Genomic DNA, 21,630 nt, shown 5'->3' on the forward strand with positions numbered 1-21,630 from the left:
CCTGGCATTAAAAAATCATCTCTCTGATCTTACAGAACAAAGCAAATGAGGATACGCACAAGAGACCCTCTGGAGGTCAGAGTTGAAACCCCCTTATGCCCAGGAGTTGCGATTACTGTATGTTTCCTCAAAAAGCAACAGTTCAGCAGCATGCCAGGCAAGCGGTCCCCTGTGGCTTGTAAAGCAGGGGCTTATGTCACTGTGTATCCCATGGAGGATTAATGATTGTACTGTGTCTCTGTCAGTCTCTGACTTGATAGAGAATGTCTTGATAAGTGTTGCTACAGATTCCTCAAGTCAAAAGGCATTCGTGAGTGTAGGAGTTTCCAACAAGGAAAAAAGTATAACAGAAGGAGTTTTCTGTCAAAAATTGCAGTATTGAAGAAGTAGGATAGCTTGAACACTGTGTTCGTTGCTAAGAGCCCAAAAATGACATTTGTAATGTAGATCAACAAATTTCCCATTGTCTGTAAAGTTGATGTGTGTGGCTTGGGTGAAAAGATTAGAAGGCACTGGAAAGCACTGGGAAACAGAATATTGGGATAAGTCTTGCCATCACCTGAGAGCCTTAAAAGAAACTGAAGATAGTACAAATACAGTTCATATAACCTTCTGATATGTACTGTAGCGTAAAAGGAAAGATCCTTTCAAACAAATATCTCTTCCAGATTTCATGTTTTTCAGAAGAAGGATACATCTCCAAGAATGCTTAGAAATATCTATTTTATTTGAAAATAATTATTCCCTCAAAAGATGCTTAGTTGCTTTCATATAGTAGCAAAGCTTTCATGTTGACAAGTTAGGGTCAGAAAAGCACTCAAAGATCTCTAGCAAAACTCAAGATAATGAAGAATATATTTGGAAAGAGAAGCGCATTTTTCATGCTAAAAATTGGCAAAGCAAATCAAAAGTTTATTGACCATGGAATAGCTATACCACAAACAACTTAGGAAAAAAGAATTTTGTTTCTGACAGTAGGTTATGTTAGAGTCCCCTTTCATTATTCGATCATTATCCGATCAAGAAATTTTTCAATTTCCTTAGCTGGAATCTTTCAACATTTCAGAAGCCTAGCCCACCTATACTCTGTCCTTGGTAAGATAAGAGTTAAAATCTAAGGTCAAATCCTTATGGAGGCAATAGCCCTTTGGAACAAAAGTTCTCATTTCAGAAATATCGATGGTAAAATGCTGAATTAGCTGATGAAGACGGTGCAAAACTAATTTCTTTGCATTAGCCCTGCTCCTTCTACTAGAACTTCTCCTTGAAGGGAGAAGGAAATAGGGAGCAGGCCAGGGAGACCAATGTGAGAGCATCTGAAGTCTCAGGTGGAGGAAGTGGCTTGCCTTAATATGTGCTCTTAAATTCCCAATGTCAAAAAGATTTTTCTGATAGTCTAATTCTGTTAAATGTTAATACTTGTAGAAGTTAGTGCTGTATTACTTAATTAACTTCATTACCTAAAAGATAAAAGCTAGGTTCAAAGGCCAGCCTACCTAACTGAGGCATTATTTCTCTTTTGTTTCTGTATGTTGTGATCTGTCTGAATTTTAACCTCTACAAGATTTTAAAATAATGAATGGGGGATAAGTTGAACTACTTCTCTCACTTTTTCTCACTTTTCCCACTTTATACTCCTTTAGTAACAGTCACTTTTTAGATAGTGTTTGATGTCAAAAAATGGCTGTACCATTTAATCCACTTAAAAATTAAAATTGTACTAATTATAGCTTTCCATCACAACCTCTCATTAAGTAAGTTCTCTATTCCTAATTTCAGTTATTTTGTAACATAACAAAATTAGGTTTGGGCGAATATCTCTGAAATAGAAGTTTCAGCAGCTCCCTAAAAGCTAAAAATGTCCAGTACTATCTTTTGCTTTTCCTGGATGCCTAATGATAAATTTTACTTTGGATGTCCAAAAAACCTTTCTTAGTTCTCTTTTAGTCCTTCCAGGAATTACTTCTTTTGTCAACTGCAGCTGTACTGTATGGCAAAAGAGCTCTTTAACTCCGTTGGAAAAGATGTAGCTGAGGGTGTCCTGTAGCCATAAAATTTTATAGGGTGACTTTTCCATCTAGGTAGAATAGGAAAAAAGGGAAAGGTGTACATCATGACACACACTGCGGCAGATGAGATTAGCTTGGGGAGGCAATACAAGTGGTCTTCTCAGCAGAGAAAAAAGATCTGTTTGCTGTTTGAATTGCCTTTTCCTGGAAGGTGAGAATGGTTTTATTAAGTGTATGTTTAAATAGTACAGTATTGCATTCTTCTGATGCTTGTAGAACTTAGCTACAAGCTTTCTCAGTAGGGATTTTGAATTTACAGTGCACAGGTGCTAAACATTACGGCCACTTGGCATTATGTGAAATCTGAACATTTGTCCCCTACACAGGCTATGTGTGCACAGTGACTGCTCCTGTCTGGAGTGCCTAGCTCAGCAAAGAATAATGGTTCCAATACCACCTTTCACAAATGTGTCATTGATGCCTCAAAATAAGCAGATAAGCATTTTGGGTATTCCAAGGGATTTTTTGAAAATATTCACACTATGGCATAGTTAGTCTAGCATTAGAAGAAATGCATTAGGAACAAGCTTAAGTCCAAGTTTCAGAGCAGGCTGCTGTAAGGGCCCTGAGAGCATCTCCTCTCCCTGTTCTGCTGCTGGCCATGGAGGGAAGCTCCCCAACAGCACTGTGCTGCAAGGAGGCCACTGTCAGGGCTGAGCCCTGCCTGTGGGAGCTGCTTGTGGCTGAGGCTCTCACGTTCGGTCCCTGCCTGAGCTGCAGCCCCACCGCATTGCCATCCTCTCCTGCCCAGCCATGGGCCTGCTGAGACCAGTGCTGACCCCACCCCAACATGCAGTCCCCAGGGAGGTGCCTGAAACGCACAGTTGGGGCTGCCCCCAGCTGCACCCTGACCTGCCCTACTGCCTGGCAGGCAAGGCCCTGTCCTGCTACTCCAGGGGAGCCCTTGCTGCTCCCAGTACCCCAACCCCAAGGAGCCACCAGAGGGAGGATGGCAGTCATATTCAAGTTCAGAGCCAGACATGTCCATTGTGATGAGGCAGATCTGAGCTTAAGCCAGGAACACCAGCCCAGCCAGTGAGGGGCAGGATCAGGCCCGACGTCAGTGAACAGGTCAGGCACAGTCCTGTGGCAGGTCCACAGTGACAAGGCAGGTTTCGGTGAAGCTGGGAAGGCAACCTGCCAGTCAGGGTCCCCTGGCCTCACACACGCTGCAATGCACCAGGAGCTTCAGCTTGGGTGAGGTCTGGAAGTTAGAGGCTCAGCTTAAAACAGCTCCTATGGGCAAGGGACTGGCCCTGGCTGAGGCCTCTCTGCAGTGCTGTCAGGGGGCTTTACCCATGGCTGCTAGCAGAAATGGGGGCAGCCATCAGCTGTCCTCTCTCTAAGTCGGTCCTGAGCCCCAGCAGCTGAATCTCCAGGAGAAGAGATGCTCTTGGGACCTTACAGCTGCCAGCGCTCACTCCACAGCCCTCAGCCTATTTTGGTAGCTACTTATCTACAAAGCCTTGCTGAAATGGAAGGATGGTTGCTTGAAGTTTTGTGTCCAGCTTAGAGAGTGACTTCCTTGATCGTCTGTAGATTGGATGTTTCTGCCTTTTGCAGAAATAGCAATAACTGCCATAGGTATTGTGGTGGCTGAACAGGTTCTGTATATCTGGCTGGAGAAGAGCCCAGTGGAGCACCCAACTTTCCCTCCTTCCTACACCCAGGAGCTTTTCCAATCCCGTTGTTCTCTCACAGATTTTATGGTTTGCAGTGGACCATGGAGAAACCAATATAATTATTCGTAGCAGCATCAAGCTTGTAGGTAGTGTCAGCTGGCCTTATATCATATAAAGGCTCATTTAACCAATTGCTGTAGGACATTGAGAATATAATGGAATTTCCCTGGGGCACTATGATCTTCAGAGCACATATTATGGCAGCAGGCAATAATCACAAATACCGATAAGAGAGATACCTTCATGCTGTGGGGAGACATTGGGACATGCTGGAGTTCTTAAAATGAGGATGATGTTTGATATTCACATTACCACCTGTGATTGCTTAGTACCAGAAATTCAATGAATGATCACCTTGATAATTATAATGAATCATTGTGTCCTTCTTTCAGACCCTGGATAGCTAGGTGTGCCTCACTGATGCCATTAGTGAAATCACACCTTGCATTCTGAGGCAATGTGTACTCACTGGTGCGTGAGCTTAGAAATGTGTGGCACAAACCCATGACGCCTTCCTGCAGCCATATGGTAATTTGTAGCAAGTGCTTACATTGCTTGCCTAGAACCATCAAAACCTGCCATTTCTGGCCTGACTTCTAGCAACCCAAATACTGGTGAGCTGTTAAAAATGGTGGTATGTGGATGCGTAGGTGATTGAAGGCTAGAGGGGTAAATGGTGATGGATGTTAGCCAGTCCTAAGGAGAACAAGGTGTTTTTCTAGTGCTGTGACACTGACTCTACTTTCTGCTTCCTCCCTTGTTTATTTCCAAACTCACCAGTACTGTTCTCATAGCCTACACTAATGAAGTAGTATCAGTGTGGATGTCAAAGAAATACAGACACTGAAGGATGTTGGGATATGATGTCCATGACTCAGGGAATGGTGTTACTTTTAGCAGGGCAAACCAGGCTCAAGAGGTAATGTGGTCTGTGGCACACAATAGTTTGTGTGCCTGAGACAGGGGTATGCCTTGCTGCACACAAACCAAAACTCCAGGCTAAGCTGCCTTTGCTGGTGCAACCTTTCAAAGTAACCTGAAAAAGTGATACAGAAGATGTGTCACATTGCTAATCAAAGCATTCTGCTGAATTTTGGAAAATAATACCTTCCTGGGATATTTTTTTATCTTACATGTTTATATAATCAGGCATGAAAAACATAAGCTGGAGCATATGTGAATGTGAACTCAAAGTTCTAAAACACTGTGGAATTATTCAAATAAATTCTCACTCCAAGATGTGCAATAAATGTATACAATTTTTTTAAAGAGTTTCTTTTCAATAGGAACCATTTTTAATACATGATTCTTGAAGTACTGTCTGGATTTAGTCAAGATCTGAGTTTGTATTGGTAATATTGTTATGCCAGGTCTTCTTGTTTAGTTCTTCCTTACCTGGCCAGTCTCAAATGATTGGCTTCATACCCTTTTTTGATTCTGATTATTACATCCAAAACCTGAAACAGTAATAGAAGTAGAAATATTACAAGATATGGTTGGTTTATGTAACCTTTCAGGAGATACATGTACCTACCCTGCTTTGTAATTTTGAAAAAATAATCTGAATTTGTCACAGTGTAGACCTGTCATTTAATCCTCTTTTAGTAAATCCAGGTGTCAGTAGTTAGAATAAGATAATACAGAGAAAAATACATTATAACCATCAGTGTAGTAGTTTAGTATATGTGAGTAGCTATTACAGGCAGCAAAAGTCCACTTATCTTTCCGGCTAAGTGGATGTTACATGCTCAGGAAGTACATGAGGTGAGGTAAAAGTGAGTGATGACTTTTCATGGACCAAAGGTTAGAAAAAAACACTTGAGTGCTCAGTAGCCATTAAATAAATATTATTGTATTCAAATTAGGGTACAATGATACACCATAACCAGTTACATTAAATGCATTAAGAATTTTGGTTTTTTGATTGTGCACCATGGCTGCATTCCTCTGTCCTTTAACCAATTTTGATTTAGAGATTCCCATTTGCAGATGATCAAGATTTTCCTATACTTTCATTGGAAAGATAAATTAGACACAGTTGCTTCCCAAAAAGTAACTGCCCTGCTAGGGAAATGGTAGCAATTTTCACTCCTGATTGTAAATGTCTGTCTTCTTTAAAGTTGTTTTTATAATTTCTGGATTCATGTAATCATCTCTACACCCTACGTACCACTATAGTACAGAACTTGCTGTGTTGTACGCTTCTTGCATATTAGCATATGTGACTGGAAACTCCTTCTGGGAAAGCTTTATTTATGCTGTTGATTTAATCAAAATGTTCTACGTTAAGTTTGACAGGATTTTTCTTGTCATTATTTTTCTTTCCAAGGAGTATGGTAAGGTCACTAATCTACTTAGTTTAATGCTCTACTGTCAAATTTGCAGTTCTCTTTATATAAACCTAACAGAAAAAACACATACACACACAATATTGAATCTGTCATTAGGTATTGCATGAGCAAAAAATAATTTATATAAAAGAGTTGTAAAAAATATGAAGAGAAGATAATCTTATAAAAACAAACTTTTAATCAAACTTGCAATATTTATTCAGAGTTATTTTGTTTAATTTTAAGAACCACATATTAAAGTTTTCTGCATTCTTCTTAAACTAATTATGTTTCATACTCTGATTCTAATATTTTCTCTCCTGTAACATTTTGCTCTCCCACTAATACAAAAAAATCTCAAGTTTTTATCATTTGATTCAGTCTCAAAATAAGAACGTTTTTAAAGGCATTAGATAACATGCATTTTTTCTGCAATATAACATTACTTTCAAACTTGAGTTGGAAAGATTTAAAGATGTTTCTTTTTCTGCTGAAAAATATTTTTCTAGATATAATAAACACAGCTTGCATCAACTAGAAAGGTAATAGAGAGAGATGATGGTATCATTTCTGTAGTGCAAAATTATCGTGGTCTTAACTCATTTGTGTCTGGAATTTCAACACACTGATTTTAAAGTCTTTAAAAGTGCACTTTTATAAGATCTAAATTTATGGTCAAACTTTGACTGGCAAAATCCCTTCAAAGATCAAAGTAAACAGTCACATGAAATGTATTTCTCATGAGTTTAAATTGTTACCCACTTTATTTTCTATCTGCTAATGTAAAATAAGTCGGGGCATTGCCTGGAATAAATACGAAGCCATCTATCGTGTATTTTAACCACACTTCGAATTTTACAGCAGGCAATTACACAATTGGTTTTTTTTAATAGTTTGGCTACATGCTTTACTGTCAATTTATTTCTTACTTATAGCAGTACAACGCTTCTCTTGCTGCTCTAATGTTGCATATTTCACTACCTGAAAGAGATGTGCAGAAAAACTTGAAAGGACAGAAATAAGTTTTTACTGCAGTTCAAGTGTTGATTTTATAAATACAGGGTGGGAAATTCCTTATCCCATTTTAGCAGCTTACTCATGCGGTTCAGCTAGATCACTGAAAAGACCTTTTCCCAAAATTCATTTGAAAATTCTTCAATCCTTTAACCTCATAGAATATTCATTGTATATATATATGGGGTTTCTCTGTGAACTATGCGTACTGTTTTATGTTGCCTTGCTTGCACAGAAACAAATGAACTGTTTGAATTGCACGAATTGAATTTTAATCAAGGAGAGTGAGAATAACTCTAAAGGTACATAAACCATATTCAGAAGTCAAAACGAAGTCTATTTTTAGCTATGTGATAGAGATAATCTTAAACGCATGCTCCTGATGTTGTATTTTAGGATGTGAATATTACAAACAAATCAGGATACTGCCAAGAAAAGACAGAGATGGAAAGGCAGAGTTCTTTTTAGGTGTGATTAAAAAATACAGTTATAACTACTTATTATTCTTATTTCCATTTTTGTTAATAATTTATCCACAATTCTTTCTGAAGCTTATGTAAGTTACTCTTGGCTGTACAAGTCCCTCTAGTGGTATCTTGTATGTAACAGATAACCATAAAAGCTTCCGTTTCTGATTCTTTATCCATATACTGCTTAAAATCTGTCAGTTGAACAAGTAAAATAACATTCAGTTTTAAACTAATTTGATAGTCCCTGTAACAGTCCAACTTGTGTTCATCTTATTCTTGCTACGCATCCTTGAGCTTAATTTCTTCTCCTGAAAAATTAACATTGTTGATATCTCTGGCCTTTCAGTCTTAGAAAACAGTATTTGGAGTAAGACGGGTTGGTTGTCCTGAAATATTAAGAAGATAAGGACTCCATGTTCTCACCCTTTTCTGGCTTCTGACTATGAAATAATTTAAAGTGGTGTTGTATATGGCATTTTGAAAATACTCTCCCATCTTCAAATTAGTTAGAAGTGACAGAGTTTCAAAAGCAGTGTCAGTGACACTATTTTATTTCATTTTCTCACCCCTGTGAGAACACCATTTAGCTTAATACTTCTTAGGGCAAAAAGCATTAATTTCTGCCTACTGTTCACTTTCAATATAGCATCAAGTAAACATTTCAGAATTACTAGCAATCCACCTTGAAAATATGTTTTGGAAATTTAGGCTCGGATTATTAAAAGCATCTGTACCAAAATATCTCAAATGATTGCTTGAGTTGTGATGAACTGATTATCCCATGATCAGCAGTTCAAATAGATTTGGTCTCTTAAAAAACCCTCTTTTTTTAGAAGTAGCTACATTTCTAAATTGAAATGTCTAGTTGTATATTTATTTAATCACCATTTATTGCATTTTCTGTCCAGTGATTATATACCTCTTTCAGATTCTGGAATTAAATAAAGATCACAGATCAAAAGATGATATGATTCATACTATATAATGCTATAAAATATTGTAAGATTTAATCTACTAATTCGGTTGCTAGGTTCCCAGATATACCACCTACCCTTTATTATCATAGTTTTCCCCTATTACATCAGCAGTTGACGACTACAACAAATATATTTAGTTACGTGTATTCACAGAAATATCTTGTTCTTCACAAAAATGATGGTGGTATCCATGTAAACTCTTCTGCAGTTTTTTTGGAGGGCATTATAATTTGCATTCATTCTTATGTTATCTAATAAATACAAAGCTGGCACAGTATTTAAGGTGATCTAAATGAATAGATTTCAGGAATCAAAGTGGAACCTTTTCTGTTTTATATAAGGTAATTATTTTATTTTAAATCATCTTTTAAAGACTAAAAGCACAGTCTTACTGAAAAGTTGACAGTTTCCACTGATTTCGGTGCGCAGGATGGTCCCAATAGGAGTCTTCTTGTGTGTTGTGGATTGGAGATAAAACGTATGGAGAAAATGTTGACAACATTTGTTCCTCGGAGCCTTTAAAGAAAATAATTTCTTTACCCTCCGTCCCTCTAAGCCCGCATGCATCTTTTTAAACAGCTAATGCACATAGGTTGTTTTTTATATAAGTTACACAGCACCATAGTAAATTTTACTGTGAATTAAACCCTGATGAATAGAAGCAACGATGCATCCAGAAAGTAGGTGTTAAAATCCTGTTCCACATTATTAGAAAACACTGCAAGGATTAGTAAGAGGCAGCCAGCTGAAGTTGTGGTAGTAAAGATTCTTAGCTAGCAAAGTCAGGCAGAGGTTCTTGAGGAAGAATGAATCATAGCAAAGATAATGCAACAGAAACCTGAGCAGAGACAATCACTATAAGCAGGGAAGTTTCAAAGTTCAAAGTAAGCCCTCCAAGGGGTTACTGGCACAAAGTTAAGTCATACGCACACCTTGGATTTTCATTTTTACTTTTTGTTATTACTTGACCTTCTGCTAAACGACATTTCAATGCTTCCCACAGAGTTTTGACAAGATATGTATTTTCTTGATTGATTTCTTCTTAGACCCGTGACTTTAAAAAAATGCCTGTTCCGGTAATTCTGGGTTTTTTCTCTCTGTAGTGACATATTATGGGATAAATCTCTCTTCATTTGTGCCAGATTTAACAGCAATGTAATAGCTTCTTTTTGTTATTTCTGCCCGAGTTTAGCCCAACCTGTCACGCCTGCCTGAAGAGACCTAAATAATAATACATTACAAAGGAAAGCAGCATCTCCTTTTTATTCAAGGTTTAAGCAAAACAAAGACTGCTTTTATATCTGTCCTTTTAACTTGGTGGAAATGGAATGAAGCAACACTCTATCTGACATATCGCATTGTACCATAGACTAGTTGCTAGACGTGGGTCAAATCAGAAAATGTGTAGCAATTAATATCAATCTGCCATTTGTTACTAATTTTATCACATCTTTAAAATTTAAACAATTCCTAAAGTTTAATTTGCCAAATGCATAATTAGAATATGCAGACATCTCGATTTCTTCACAAAATGGGTAATGTCTTATGATCACCAAAATCATGAGCAACCATTCGATCTGCAGTGTTAGGTCACATATTGGGTAAATTTAGCATACGTCCTAAAATATGTATGTGTATACATACTTTTATATACACATAAACATACATACACATATATAAATATTTAACAGTAGGTCTGAAGGCATAATCCCATGTCTCATTAAAGTTATGTGCAAAATTCCCTTGGATATCCAAACGCATTCCTCGGACGTCTAACAAATGAGTTGCCATTGCTGGTGGAAAGCGACACGATGCCCAACCAAAAGTGAAATTTTAGGGCTTCTGAAACTAATAAATGTTAATTGCATTTAAGAGTGTTGAACATTTTGTGGATATTTAAGTAAATAAACTTGATGACATATTGCTATTTTGTAAAGTTCAATTAATAGGTTGTGACTGTGTTCCAAGACGTCTTTTTCACGTTTTAATTGCAAAGTAAAGGTTGCCTGAGAGGTCCAAATTTACTGAATTCATTGTGAATGGCTACTTCCTAGTTTGGACAGTTTAGGTGTGTGCCAAGGACAGACGTTTTCAGACTTGGAATAGTTCATTTGATGTTAACACTTTTTCAAAATTAGTTACAGTTAAAATATTTTGTGTAGAATGTAAGACTAAGTGATTGCGCCAGATCAGTTTGGCGGTGATATGAAGTACCACTGCATATAACTGAAAATATTTTGACTCATCAGTTGTGGGAATAGTTCAGATTACATCAGCTACGTTGACGCAGTTGCCACCCATGTCTCACATATGATATAGTAACTACATGCTATTGCTAGTTTTCCATGGGAACAATCGCTTCTCTGAGAGGAGATTAGCTCAATTTATGTGCAGCAATGTATACATCACATCACACCAGTTACTAAGACAATAAAAGCATGAATAGGAGTTACTGTTCAAATGGAACATTAATCTCTGGTAATGCTAAACATGTCTGCTCCAGTGCCCGAAGCAATTTCTGCGTTAAGCTGCAGTTGGATAAGGGCAAAAAGATATGTCTTTATAATAAGTCTGGTTGTTTGCCTTTATTATTATTTGTACTGAGCCAACCTCGGTGTTTTCTCATTTTCATCTACAAGGCAGCAGTACCAAAAGGCAAAAACAATCAGGAAGATTCAAATCTTTAAGTAGATACAGCATTAGTTCAAGTAAAATAGTACAGAGCGACAGAGTTTGATTTCAGAAGCAGTATATATAAAAGCATGAGAAAATTTTTCCATTTTTCTAAAGTATTATAAAACTCAAGTAGAATGTTTAGATACAGACAGCTCCAATTTCTCCATAGCTAACACCATTCAAAAGCAAAACTCTGGCTTTATCACAACCTACAATCTGAATTAATCTTTTTGACCTCACTTTTGGTTTCCCAATTTTTATAAGTACGGCGTGAAATTTAAGATCTTGCCTCTTCATAAAAGGGTCTGAATTTAAATTTAAGTATAATTCAAAGCTGTAAATGTTTTTTAAAGTTTTAGCAGTGATATTTCAATGGCAATTTGAAACAGAGGTCATTAAAACTGGGCATATAATCTTGTTAATGCAATCCAGAATGTTTATAGCACTACCATTATACATTCCGTTATGGCTGTATTTACTATTACATCTAATTACTAAAGAAATTTCTCACTGCGATCACGAATTGGTTCTAAGTATTCTTAGAAAAGAACCTAAGAAGCTTTATGTGCTGTTAAGAGTGCAACGTAAGCCTCCTAACTTCCAGGAGATAAACAGTTTATACACAGCCTTGAAATACACCCTCACTTCATCGCTCTCGGTTATGTCAGGGGGGCTATTTGGGCAGTGTGAACAGAACCTGGTTCACTCTCCAGTAACTACAGGTATTTTTTCTTTTTTCCAAAGCATTTTTGTTCATGAATGAAATTCTTTAGCATTTTGAGACCCAACTCAATTTGCAATTAATTCAGCTGGAATTAATTGACTGAGATGGACAAAGCCTATACACAGAAGTTTACCTGTCTTGGACTCCCAAGTTGGATCGGTATGTAATTCTGCTCTCTCTTGCATTTTGATTCAGATGCCCTACTAAGCCACAGTCATACCTCCATCTCTGACAAGACCTCTGTCAATGCTACGAGGAAAATTTTGGCTCCTCCATTGTCAGTGAGGCCACAATATTTATTTTGGTGGTCTAGATGTTCCACTCCTCTCCTTCAGGATCTGTGATTAATCCATTCTGCTGCCTTTATGTGGAATCCCTTTGCCCCACTGCAGCAAGATTCCACTTACTAAATTTAAATATTGAAAATAATCACTGCCAACCAAATTGTTATTCTTGAAAGACTTCCAGGACAATTCTATTACTAGTACATCGTCCTGCAAAACACAAACTTCCTAGACTGTATCTTTTGCTTTGCCTATTAATCCAAATAATTGGATTTATTTGAAGAATCTCCAAGTGAAAAACATGGTAACTGATTGGTGTGTATCACCCCTTTAAAATTTGGATAGTTTGTTTATTTTATAAATTAATGTGGATATGCAAAAGGAAATATTGGAGATGAAGAAAGGGCTGTCGTATAGGCTCATCTGTAACTGTAACGTGTAAACTTTGAAAAATGTGTAACATTTTATGATCTTGTACATTGTATAATCTTATAACTGTGATTCAGTAGTTTTAGTGTAAAAATAATTTAAGGCAATTCAAAGCTTGTGCATGTAACAAGATGGGGATGAAACTAAGACACTGCACATTTTGTCAGTAATTTCCCTAAAACATTGTTCAGTATAATTGGTTCATTGTCACTTAATTAAATTGCACCTTCTTACACGGCGCAGAGCGTGGGAATTAGCGTGCTCAGAATAGGTCCATACAAGCCAACTGAAAAGAAAAATGTAATCTAGAAACATAACTTACATAATTAACAAGCGAGGCTTGGCAAATGACTTTCCTGCATCCTATATGTGTAGGAATGGTTGCCTACAACAAAATATTCTGCAGCATAATAAATTCATGACTAAAGTGTTGATGTTAGTTCTGTAATTCAAATAATATTTTAATGTCAGAATTCAAGTTCCTGTTCAGCCTAATTTTAGTACTTTTATCTTTCTAGCAGATTTCTTTGAATATACAGTTTTCTTTTTGACTATCATCCCTTTTTCTTTCTTTATCTTTTCCTGTATCAATAACAGGGAAGGTAATAAGCCTGAGACCTTACGAATCTTCTAATTTTTTCTCTTGATGTGTGTATGGGTGTGGGCTTTTGAACACAGAAAAGCATCAAAAATCTGCAAATACATGAAAACTTAATGTGAATTGCTGCACATACCATAAGCGTATTTGGGGACTACGGTAGGAAGAAGGAAAAGTATCAGGAGCGATCTAGCGTCAGCCTGCCATTAAATATGCTAAATTTAAAGGCATTAGTAAACAAAAGGGCCCACTCATTCAAACACAAAAAATATGTGTATAATTCTCCAGAATTGAGAATATAATGCATAACAAAATAGAATTAGCTTTCAGTTTTATGGGAAAGTGTACTTTACAACCCTGAACATGAGAGATACTACTGAAAGGCTCATTTGTGGTTAGACTGCCACATCGGCAGTGTGTTCTATTCACTAAAAAAGTTATTGGCTCAGACTTTAAGGGATCAATATTGCATTGTATTTTTCCTTAGTATACATGTTATAGTTAAGGTCAGTACGTGTGAGGGTTACTCTTCTAAAAAATCCTCATGCAAGTGTCTTGGTCCAAATATTACAGTAATTTTAACACCAGTGAATCCCATTGAGTGCTGCATGGGAAAGATGTCTTAACTTTACTGTAAACCTGTTCTTTGTCAGCGCCTTAATTAAAACATTTACTTTGATCACGCTAACCACATACAGTTGTGAATGATGGTTCAAAGGACTAGCAGAAAACACAGCCCTATATTATAGGGAATTTTAATAAAAAAGGAATGGCTTTTCTGTTTTTACAGGAAGGCACAGTTCTATTATAATTAGCACAATCACGGTACATTGAAGATAAATGACCTATAGGTAACTACCCAAAGAAGGAAGGACAGTCTATTACATGTAATTCTATGCCTGTTCTATATTTCCTTTCTTCTTTGTTTGTTTGATTGTTAACAGAAAGATGATCCTTTTACTTAAGAAAATAACAATAAAAATAGGTGTTTTTCTGTTCCCAGGACGGGCCAAAGTCTCATTTGTTTTAAGAATGGGAATATACAGATTTCCTCGCTTCTTCAAGAACATACTCTCTAGAAATCTGACTCTGAAGGAACTCAAACCGTGGCTCCTCTTCTTTGTCTCACTTGGTGCGATTATCCCTTACAAAATGTATTGCTGCACTGTTTACAATACTAAGTGGCTTTAAATTTCAGAAAAAAAATGGGTATACAAATAGGGCTCCAGTTTTTTATATTTAGTATTTTCACTTTCCTCTGTTAGGCTTAGCATGTTTGCATACATCTGAAAGATTAAAGCATGGCGGTTAAGAATTAATTTGGAATTCACGATAATACAGAAGGTTGTAAAAATTTGATCTGTGTGTAGATGAACGACTGGTGTTTTTTCAAAGTTGTTTCCCTGGAAATTCTGTAGCCAGTTAAAAGTTGGTGAAGGGACACTTTAGAGAAAATGCCATCCCTTTTAGCTGTTTTGTTACCTAACAGTTTCCTCTGGTTTCTGGAGTTCAGGGCTACCAGGAGGCAAAGCTGTGCTTTGCACGTGAAAGGAAATATAAAAAGATTTTGTCTGTGCTCACGTCACATCTTTCACCGCCGCCTTTTTGTATTCGGCTATAGTCTGACGTGACACGTAAAAGAAAAAAAGTGGTAAGCCAGACCTTCTAAGCTCCTTGACGAAGTCTAATCTGGCTTCATGAACAGCAAGGAAGGATGCGTAATGCCCAGCGTGCCCACCCGACGTGCGTGCAGGTGTACGCGGGGATGTGCAAGCGCATGTACGTATGTGGAGAGCGCATATATACACACATGGGTTACTAGGGCTGTCTGCGGAAAGCCTGTTGTAAAAAGCCCAAATCTGTGTCATGCAACAGCAGGTGTGAGGGAAGGAGTCTCAGTTTACTTTAGCTGTGTCCGCAAAAACACGCACAATGTGTTTTTCAGAGGTTGCAGACAAGCCGTAATGCAGGGGGCCCCAGTGACTCATCTTAATTTGGGGGATCTTTACATATGATGTCCTGCACTAATTTTTTCCTGGCAGTCTGCTTGGGAAGCACCTTACCACTGGACCAAGAATTGGAGCAGGGGAAAAATCTGAATGCTCCTCCATTACCCCAAAAATCTAACCTTGCAATGTCAGCGCTACTTTCCTTGCTGTGTTAATTCTAAACCAGAAGAGCATTGTGACACATAGAATCATACAATAGTTTGGGCTGGAAGGGACCTGTAAAAGTCATCTAGTCCAATCCCCAAATTCTAAAAATTGAACTTTCTCCTTTTACCTCCCCCATGACATAAAGGCAAAATACTAAGGACTATTTCACTATTTATAAATATTTCCTGAAGCTTTTCCTGTTAACCTTTTTGAATAAAGGTTTGTTTCCTCATAGGACATTGTTAATACAGCTAAATATGGGAAATACTGCATTATTGTAGGCCCACTGTAATCGGAAAAGATTCCTCAAAAAAAAAACCCAGATACATATTTCTGTGTCGGCTTTGCTTGTTGAACAACTCCTTTAAAAATAATCCTTAAATTAATAATTTTTAAGATACTCTTTATTCTTGCATTACAAAGTAACTGCTTCCATTCGTAGCTTCTCTGAACGTCTGCTTAGGCACCTCGGCAGGAACTTTGATATTTTCTGGTGCAGCATTTTGTAGCTGCGTTGCCTGTTGACTTCGATGGGATTTATGGACACTTGGGAATCGACAGCTTTTTTTTTTTTTTTTGTACTATGTGTGGATTTAGACGTCTGATTTTAGGAACTCATACTCAGAAATAAGAATATGAGTATCTTCCTATGCTTTTTCTTTTCCGCCTTTGTACAAATCCAGAAACTGAAGTGCTCGATGGATGAAGAACCAGAACGAGGCCCCACGCCCTGGGCGTGCTGTGAGCGGGGCGCTCAGCACCCAGCTCGCCCACCCCGGTGGCCGGATCTGAGCGGGACGCGCACCTCCGCGTCCCTGCCCGGGCCGTTTCCCCACCCCCACACTCTCCTATTACCTGCCTGAGAAATTGGAAAAACGAAAAAACCCAGCACCCCCAAAAAGAGCACACGTGTTCCGGGGACTCCCGAAGGCGGCCGCCTCACGCACTGCTGGTCCTGTGTAACCCCTCGGCGCAACTTTGCGAAGCGGCGCCCGGCCGCCGCGTTTCGCTCCGCTTCGGGACGCCCCGGGCATCCGCCGCCACTTGCGGGTGGAGACCCGTGGCCGGTGCCCACGCCGCGAGGGCAGGGCGCAGCACCCGCTTTCAACCGGAGCGGAGCGCACCGGCCCGCCTGGCTGGGTTTTTTGGGTTGGGTTTTTTTTTTTTTTTCCCCTTGCCTTGTCAACTAACCCCCTCTAGCGCCGAACCGGCCGCATTTGACCCGCGGGCTGCCGGTAGCGGCGAGGCGAGGGGGGCGCTTCCCCTCGCCCGCCTCACGCACGCCCCGCATCGCATCGCGCCCCGCGCTCCCCTCAGGAAGGGGCGGCTGAGGAGGGACCGTTGCCGCCGTTACTAACAGCTCTCCCGCCCCTCCCTCCCTCCCGCGCGCGCAGCGGGCCGCCCGTTGGCTGGCGGGCCGCGTCTGCCGGAGCGCCCCCGGCGCGGGGCCGCGCTGGCCTCCCGGCGGAGCCGGCACCCGCCGGGCTGGGAGCAGCGGGGTGGCCCCGCGGCCGCGCCGGAGGGAGCCAGCGCTCCGCCGGCGGCAGCGGAGCGGCGGCACCGGCACCACCAAAAAACTGCAGCCGGCCGCGCGGCGCGCAAATCAGGAGGGAGCAGCGAGCATCACACCAGAGCCGCCTGATTCCTGATTGCTCCGCGGCAAGCGGGGAGAGACCGAGACTGAGAGGGGCGAGCGGCGGAGCCGGGGACGGCGGCGGAGGGGTCGGGGATGCCGCCCCGCAAGTTGTCTTGATGCCCCGGGGAGCGTGAGGAGGTGCCCGGCCCTTCTCCCCCCTCCCGCTTCTAGGAGCTCCGCGGCGGCGGGGGCGAGACCCTCACTCCACCCTGGGGAAACTGAAGCCCCTCGGCGCTGCCTCCGGCCGGGGATGCGGGGGGCCGTGCGGCGCCGACGGGGGAGGAGGCTGCTCCCGCGGAGGAGGCTGCTGAAGCTGCTGGGGGCGCTTCTGCGGGGCTGAAGGTGCCACCGGCCGGAGCCGGCGGAGGGAGCGGGGGCGCCTCCCCCCCCGCCGCCGCCGCCGCCGCCGCCGCCGCCTGGAAGTTGCCGGAGCTCCTCTCCCAGCGCCGCCGCCTCTCGCGGCCGGGCGGCAGCGGGGGCTCCCAGCGCCTCCGCCCCCACTCCCGGCCGGCCGCCGCCGTGCCCCGGGACGCCGCTGGTGGATGCGCCCGTCCCGGCCCGCGCAACCCCCGGCGACAGCGCAGGCAGCCCAGCCCGCCGGGCCCCAGCGGACCCCGCCGGGGCGGCGGCGGTGTTCCCCGCTGGCCTGAAGGAGAACGTGGAGCCTCGGCGGGCCGAGGACGCGGGGCGCTCGGCGGGCACCAGCCATGGGGTGTTGTGAGGTGAGGGGATTGCTCTGGAGAGTCGGCCTCTTCCTCCCCCTGCTGACAGCGCGCCCCGCCGCCGCCGCCGGTCACGTCGCCAGCAACCACGGTAAGGGCGGCCACGGGGCGGTGCGGGGCCTCGCCAACTTTCCGACGGCCGCGGGGTGCGAGGGGCCGGCAGCGAGGGGGGTCCGCACCTGCGGCCCCGGCGGGGCGTTGGGGTGCCCAGCCGGGTGCTCCCGCCAGCCCCTCTCGGTAGCTCGGCCTCTCCCGGTCGCTGCGGGGCAGGGGGAGCGCGGGGCCGGGCGCCGCCCGGCGGCCACCCCCCTCCCGCTGCCTGCGCCCGCCACCCCGCAAAAGTTGGGTGTTCGGGGAGAGGGAGGCGAGGGGGAACTCCGCTGCCCAGCCCCCCGCCCCGGGCGGCGAACCGGGAGGCGTCCCAGGAGGGTCGAGGTGCCGTCCCCCACCCAGCGGCTGGGAGACAACGCCGGGGCTGGCTGGGCTAGCGGGGCGGCCGCCGGGGTTTGTGACCGAGCCGCGGAGCAGCGGGTAACCGAGAGTCACCTCCCGGCGAGATGGAGCGGCAGCATCTTTTTACTTGAAATGCGGTTTTGAGGTGTGCTGTCCCGCTGCCGAACGCAGAGCGTCTTCCGGATGGGTTTGAGAGAGCTCACCCCGCGTTGAGAGAAATCGCTGCTCGCCGGTGAACTGTTCAGAGGTGCCTGGCTGTCCGTAACACCTAATCTTTACGTGCTACCGGCTGATCGTCCGAAAAAAAAAAAAAAAGCCCATTTCAAGTCTCTATCACAGGTGCATGCTCATCAGGTCTTACTGAAGACAACAGTTTAATTATTTCGGTTGCGATGTGTGCATTTAAGAAAAATGCCTCTCAGTTAAGAAGGGAATCATCCTATTTAGAAAAACAAAAATGCATAGCACATCCAGAGGATATCAGATTTTCTTAGGAAGAACTGAAAAAAACCCCCCCATAACTGATTGTGAAACATCATGTTATATGTTACCAAGCATCTGGGTAGAGCAGAGCGTTTCCCTAACTGTTTGTTTAACGTATATCTCTCTACTTAAGTTGTGGAGGATGTAGGATGCATCTATTCCTAAATCAGGAGAGTCTTCCCTACTCTTAATATTGTTTTTGTACAATTTGGCCCTCGTTTTATGGGATTATAGTGTGACATGAGTGAAAATATGGGAACTGAGGGTAGCTCTAAATGCTGCTTCTGACAGGAATCATTTTACTCGCTGTTACTGAAAGGAGTGCTGAAAATGGCTATGGTGGGAAGTACGATCAGAGAAAACAAACTGGTTTTAGCCGTGGAGTACTATTGAATAGTTAATATATTTTTACACTTATGTTTTACAATCCATTTTTGGTGTTTGTTGTATCTGTATGGTTAACAGTAAGAAGAAAGAATAAAATACCTAGAAAATAGGAAAATATGATAGTACGGTCACAAATATCCCAAGCAATCAGGGTCAGTTATGGCAGGGACATTCCAAGTCTAGTATTATTCCTTTACCTCGTCTACAGTAAACATGATGAATAATTTCAGTTTGTATAACATACAGTCATATCAATGCCGTATTAGGTTTTGCCCATGCTCGTGTCTTAGAAGACATCAGATTTTCACAGTAGCACAGCACAGTTTTCCTTTTATGTCACTCTCATTAGTGCATGCTAATGTCTGCTATGGTACCGCAAGGCCTAACAAGACACATGAATGCTGTTTAAAAAAATCTATTTGCATGTGTTACAGAATAACTGAGACACACTATATGCATCAAAGGTAAAGGATTTTTATCAAGTGATGAAAGTTAGATTTCTGAACCAGTCTTTTATATTCCTGGGGTTAAATCAGTAATATTTAAATAGTGTTTTAGAAAGCGGGTGAAAAACGGGGAAAAGAGTTACCAAAACAGTTTAGCCCAAAGGAAAGTCTCAAGGGTGAAGTGGTTTTTTTTTTTATGTTGACGTAACTTTTCCCAACAAATTCAGGTACTGAGGCATTGCCTGCAAGGAGTACTGATGAATTACCTAACTTCTGAATAACTTCACTGTCTGCACCTGGTTTCAAAACTCCAGTAAAGCGAGCAACCTCTTATCTTTGGTACTCTCGTTGTACCATAGAAGTCTAAAAACAAGCATGACTGAACAAAATGCATGTGAACTGAAAGTTTACTGAATTAACAGAGGTGCTTCAAAACACACACCTCACCCAATTAATAAAATGGTAGCAAAAGAGTCTACTTTTCATGATGACTTTCTCCAAATCCAGGAATTGGATGAAAGAAAATGAGTACAATAAAAGAGTGGCTGTTGTGTAAACACTTAAAAAGTGGAATTTTAAAATGTCAGTTACTAACATTTGGAGTCCCAGCTGTGAAGAACTGTTTGAAATATTGTGCAGTTAACAGAGAGAAAAAAATTCTTAAATTTTCATAGGGTGATATTTCCAGAATGTACATCGTGGAAACATGTTTGAAATGATTGCTGTTGGGTTTTCACTAATAATTATAACAATAACTTAGCTTGGCTTTGCTGTCTGGTATATTTGGTCTTCTATTTTGTATTTACAAACATACCAGTGTTACTACTACACTGCAAAGGAATGTTTTGTTTGGGTTTCTTGATTGTTTGGGGTGAAAAGATGAAAGGGGAATAAGTTTGTTAATCTGACTTGGTAAACAGACAGGCCTTCAACTTCATTCTTAATGGTTTATATCCTGTTATTAAAGAGGGATTTTCAGAGAATTAATATACTCCAGTCATTAATTATTGTTATTACTACGCTGGGATTAATCTTTTTGTTTGTTTTCCTCAAATAGAAAGAAAGTTTGGGGTTTTTTTTAATATAATTCCAAGACGCTTAGGTTGTCATTCTTTGCCCAGTAAATCAATGTGTGGTGTCTTACAGTACCTGTAGCACAGCAGACACAAACAATACTATTGACAGGGAAGTGAACTTACTCATTTATCTTAATGGAATGGTAAGGTCAAAAACAAAATACAACCATGCCAAGGGCTAGTTTCTACTGCTAGGAAAAACCCTGTAGGTAGGCAAGGCCATGGACCTGCATAGGAACAATGTACCACTGCAATCTGAAGCAGAAGTGCTTGAAATATAAGCCTTGGTTAATGGTATAGGGTGAGTGCTTGTATATTCATCTAAGTTTTCATTAGTTGTCCATGACATCCAGTTACGAACAAGTTGCATTATTATGCAAGATTTCAGCCTGTGTTGTAGGTTTGTTGTTCGGTCGCCAGAACACAATTAATTTGGCAATTACTCTCAAGCCTAAAAGTACAGATAATAGCATCTGAGCCATGAACTTCTTTGTGCAAAAGATGTACGAGCTTTTAAGATAAAGGTCACATCAGGTAACAGTGCGACGGTATCCTGTGCTAAGCAAGCATGCATGCATATATGTTTCCACATATATGTAAATCAGAAGAAACTTTTCTACCCTGGCTTCTTTCAGACTGTATCTGCTGTCTTGTGTCACCAGACAATAATTTCTGAAGTGAACTATAGAACTTGTGGAGTTTATAATGCATCATGTCTATCAGTGAACTGTAAAAGGAAGTTGTTGCTTTTTCAGTTATCAGGTATCAATACATCCTGTCAGGTTTTGCAAGGTTGGTCTTTTTATGCTTCTTTCTAAAAGGTGCCTGCATTCATTTTCTTCCTCTTACAAAAAAAAATTGAGGTAAGAAGTGATGTCAAATGTCAATTCCGGAATTCATATAGCCTTTATTTTCACAGTGATTACACTTGATGTAAATTGGGTAGCTCAAAGTAGGTAATAAAGCTTTTTGATTCTGGTATTAAAATCTCAGACAGATTACTAATGACCTTGAGTTA

The 21,630-nt window shown here is 41.2% G+C and overlaps 1 protein-coding gene across 3 annotated transcripts in view; it reads left to right on the forward strand.

Annotated features, from left to right (window-relative positions):
* The first annotated feature begins 16,840 nt into the window (after window positions 1-16,840).
* Window positions 16,841-21,630, forward strand: part of EPHA6 (EPH receptor A6) — a 520,098-nt gene continuing 515,308 nt past the window's right edge. For all 3 annotated transcript variants that reach the window (XM_064468758.1, XM_064468741.1, XM_064468750.1), the window contains exon 1: window positions 16,841-17,858. In XM_064468758.1, coding sequence (XP_064324828.1) covers window positions 17,753-17,858 — 106 coding nt within the window. In that variant the 5' untranslated portion in view covers window positions 16,841-17,752. The remainder of the gene's footprint in view (window positions 17,859-21,630) is intronic.

Source organism: Phalacrocorax carbo, chromosome 1 (genome assembly GCF_963921805.1).
Source record: "Phalacrocorax carbo chromosome 1, bPhaCar2.1, whole genome shotgun sequence".
Lineage (NCBI taxonomy): Eukaryota > Metazoa > Chordata > Aves > Suliformes > Phalacrocoracidae > Phalacrocorax > Phalacrocorax carbo.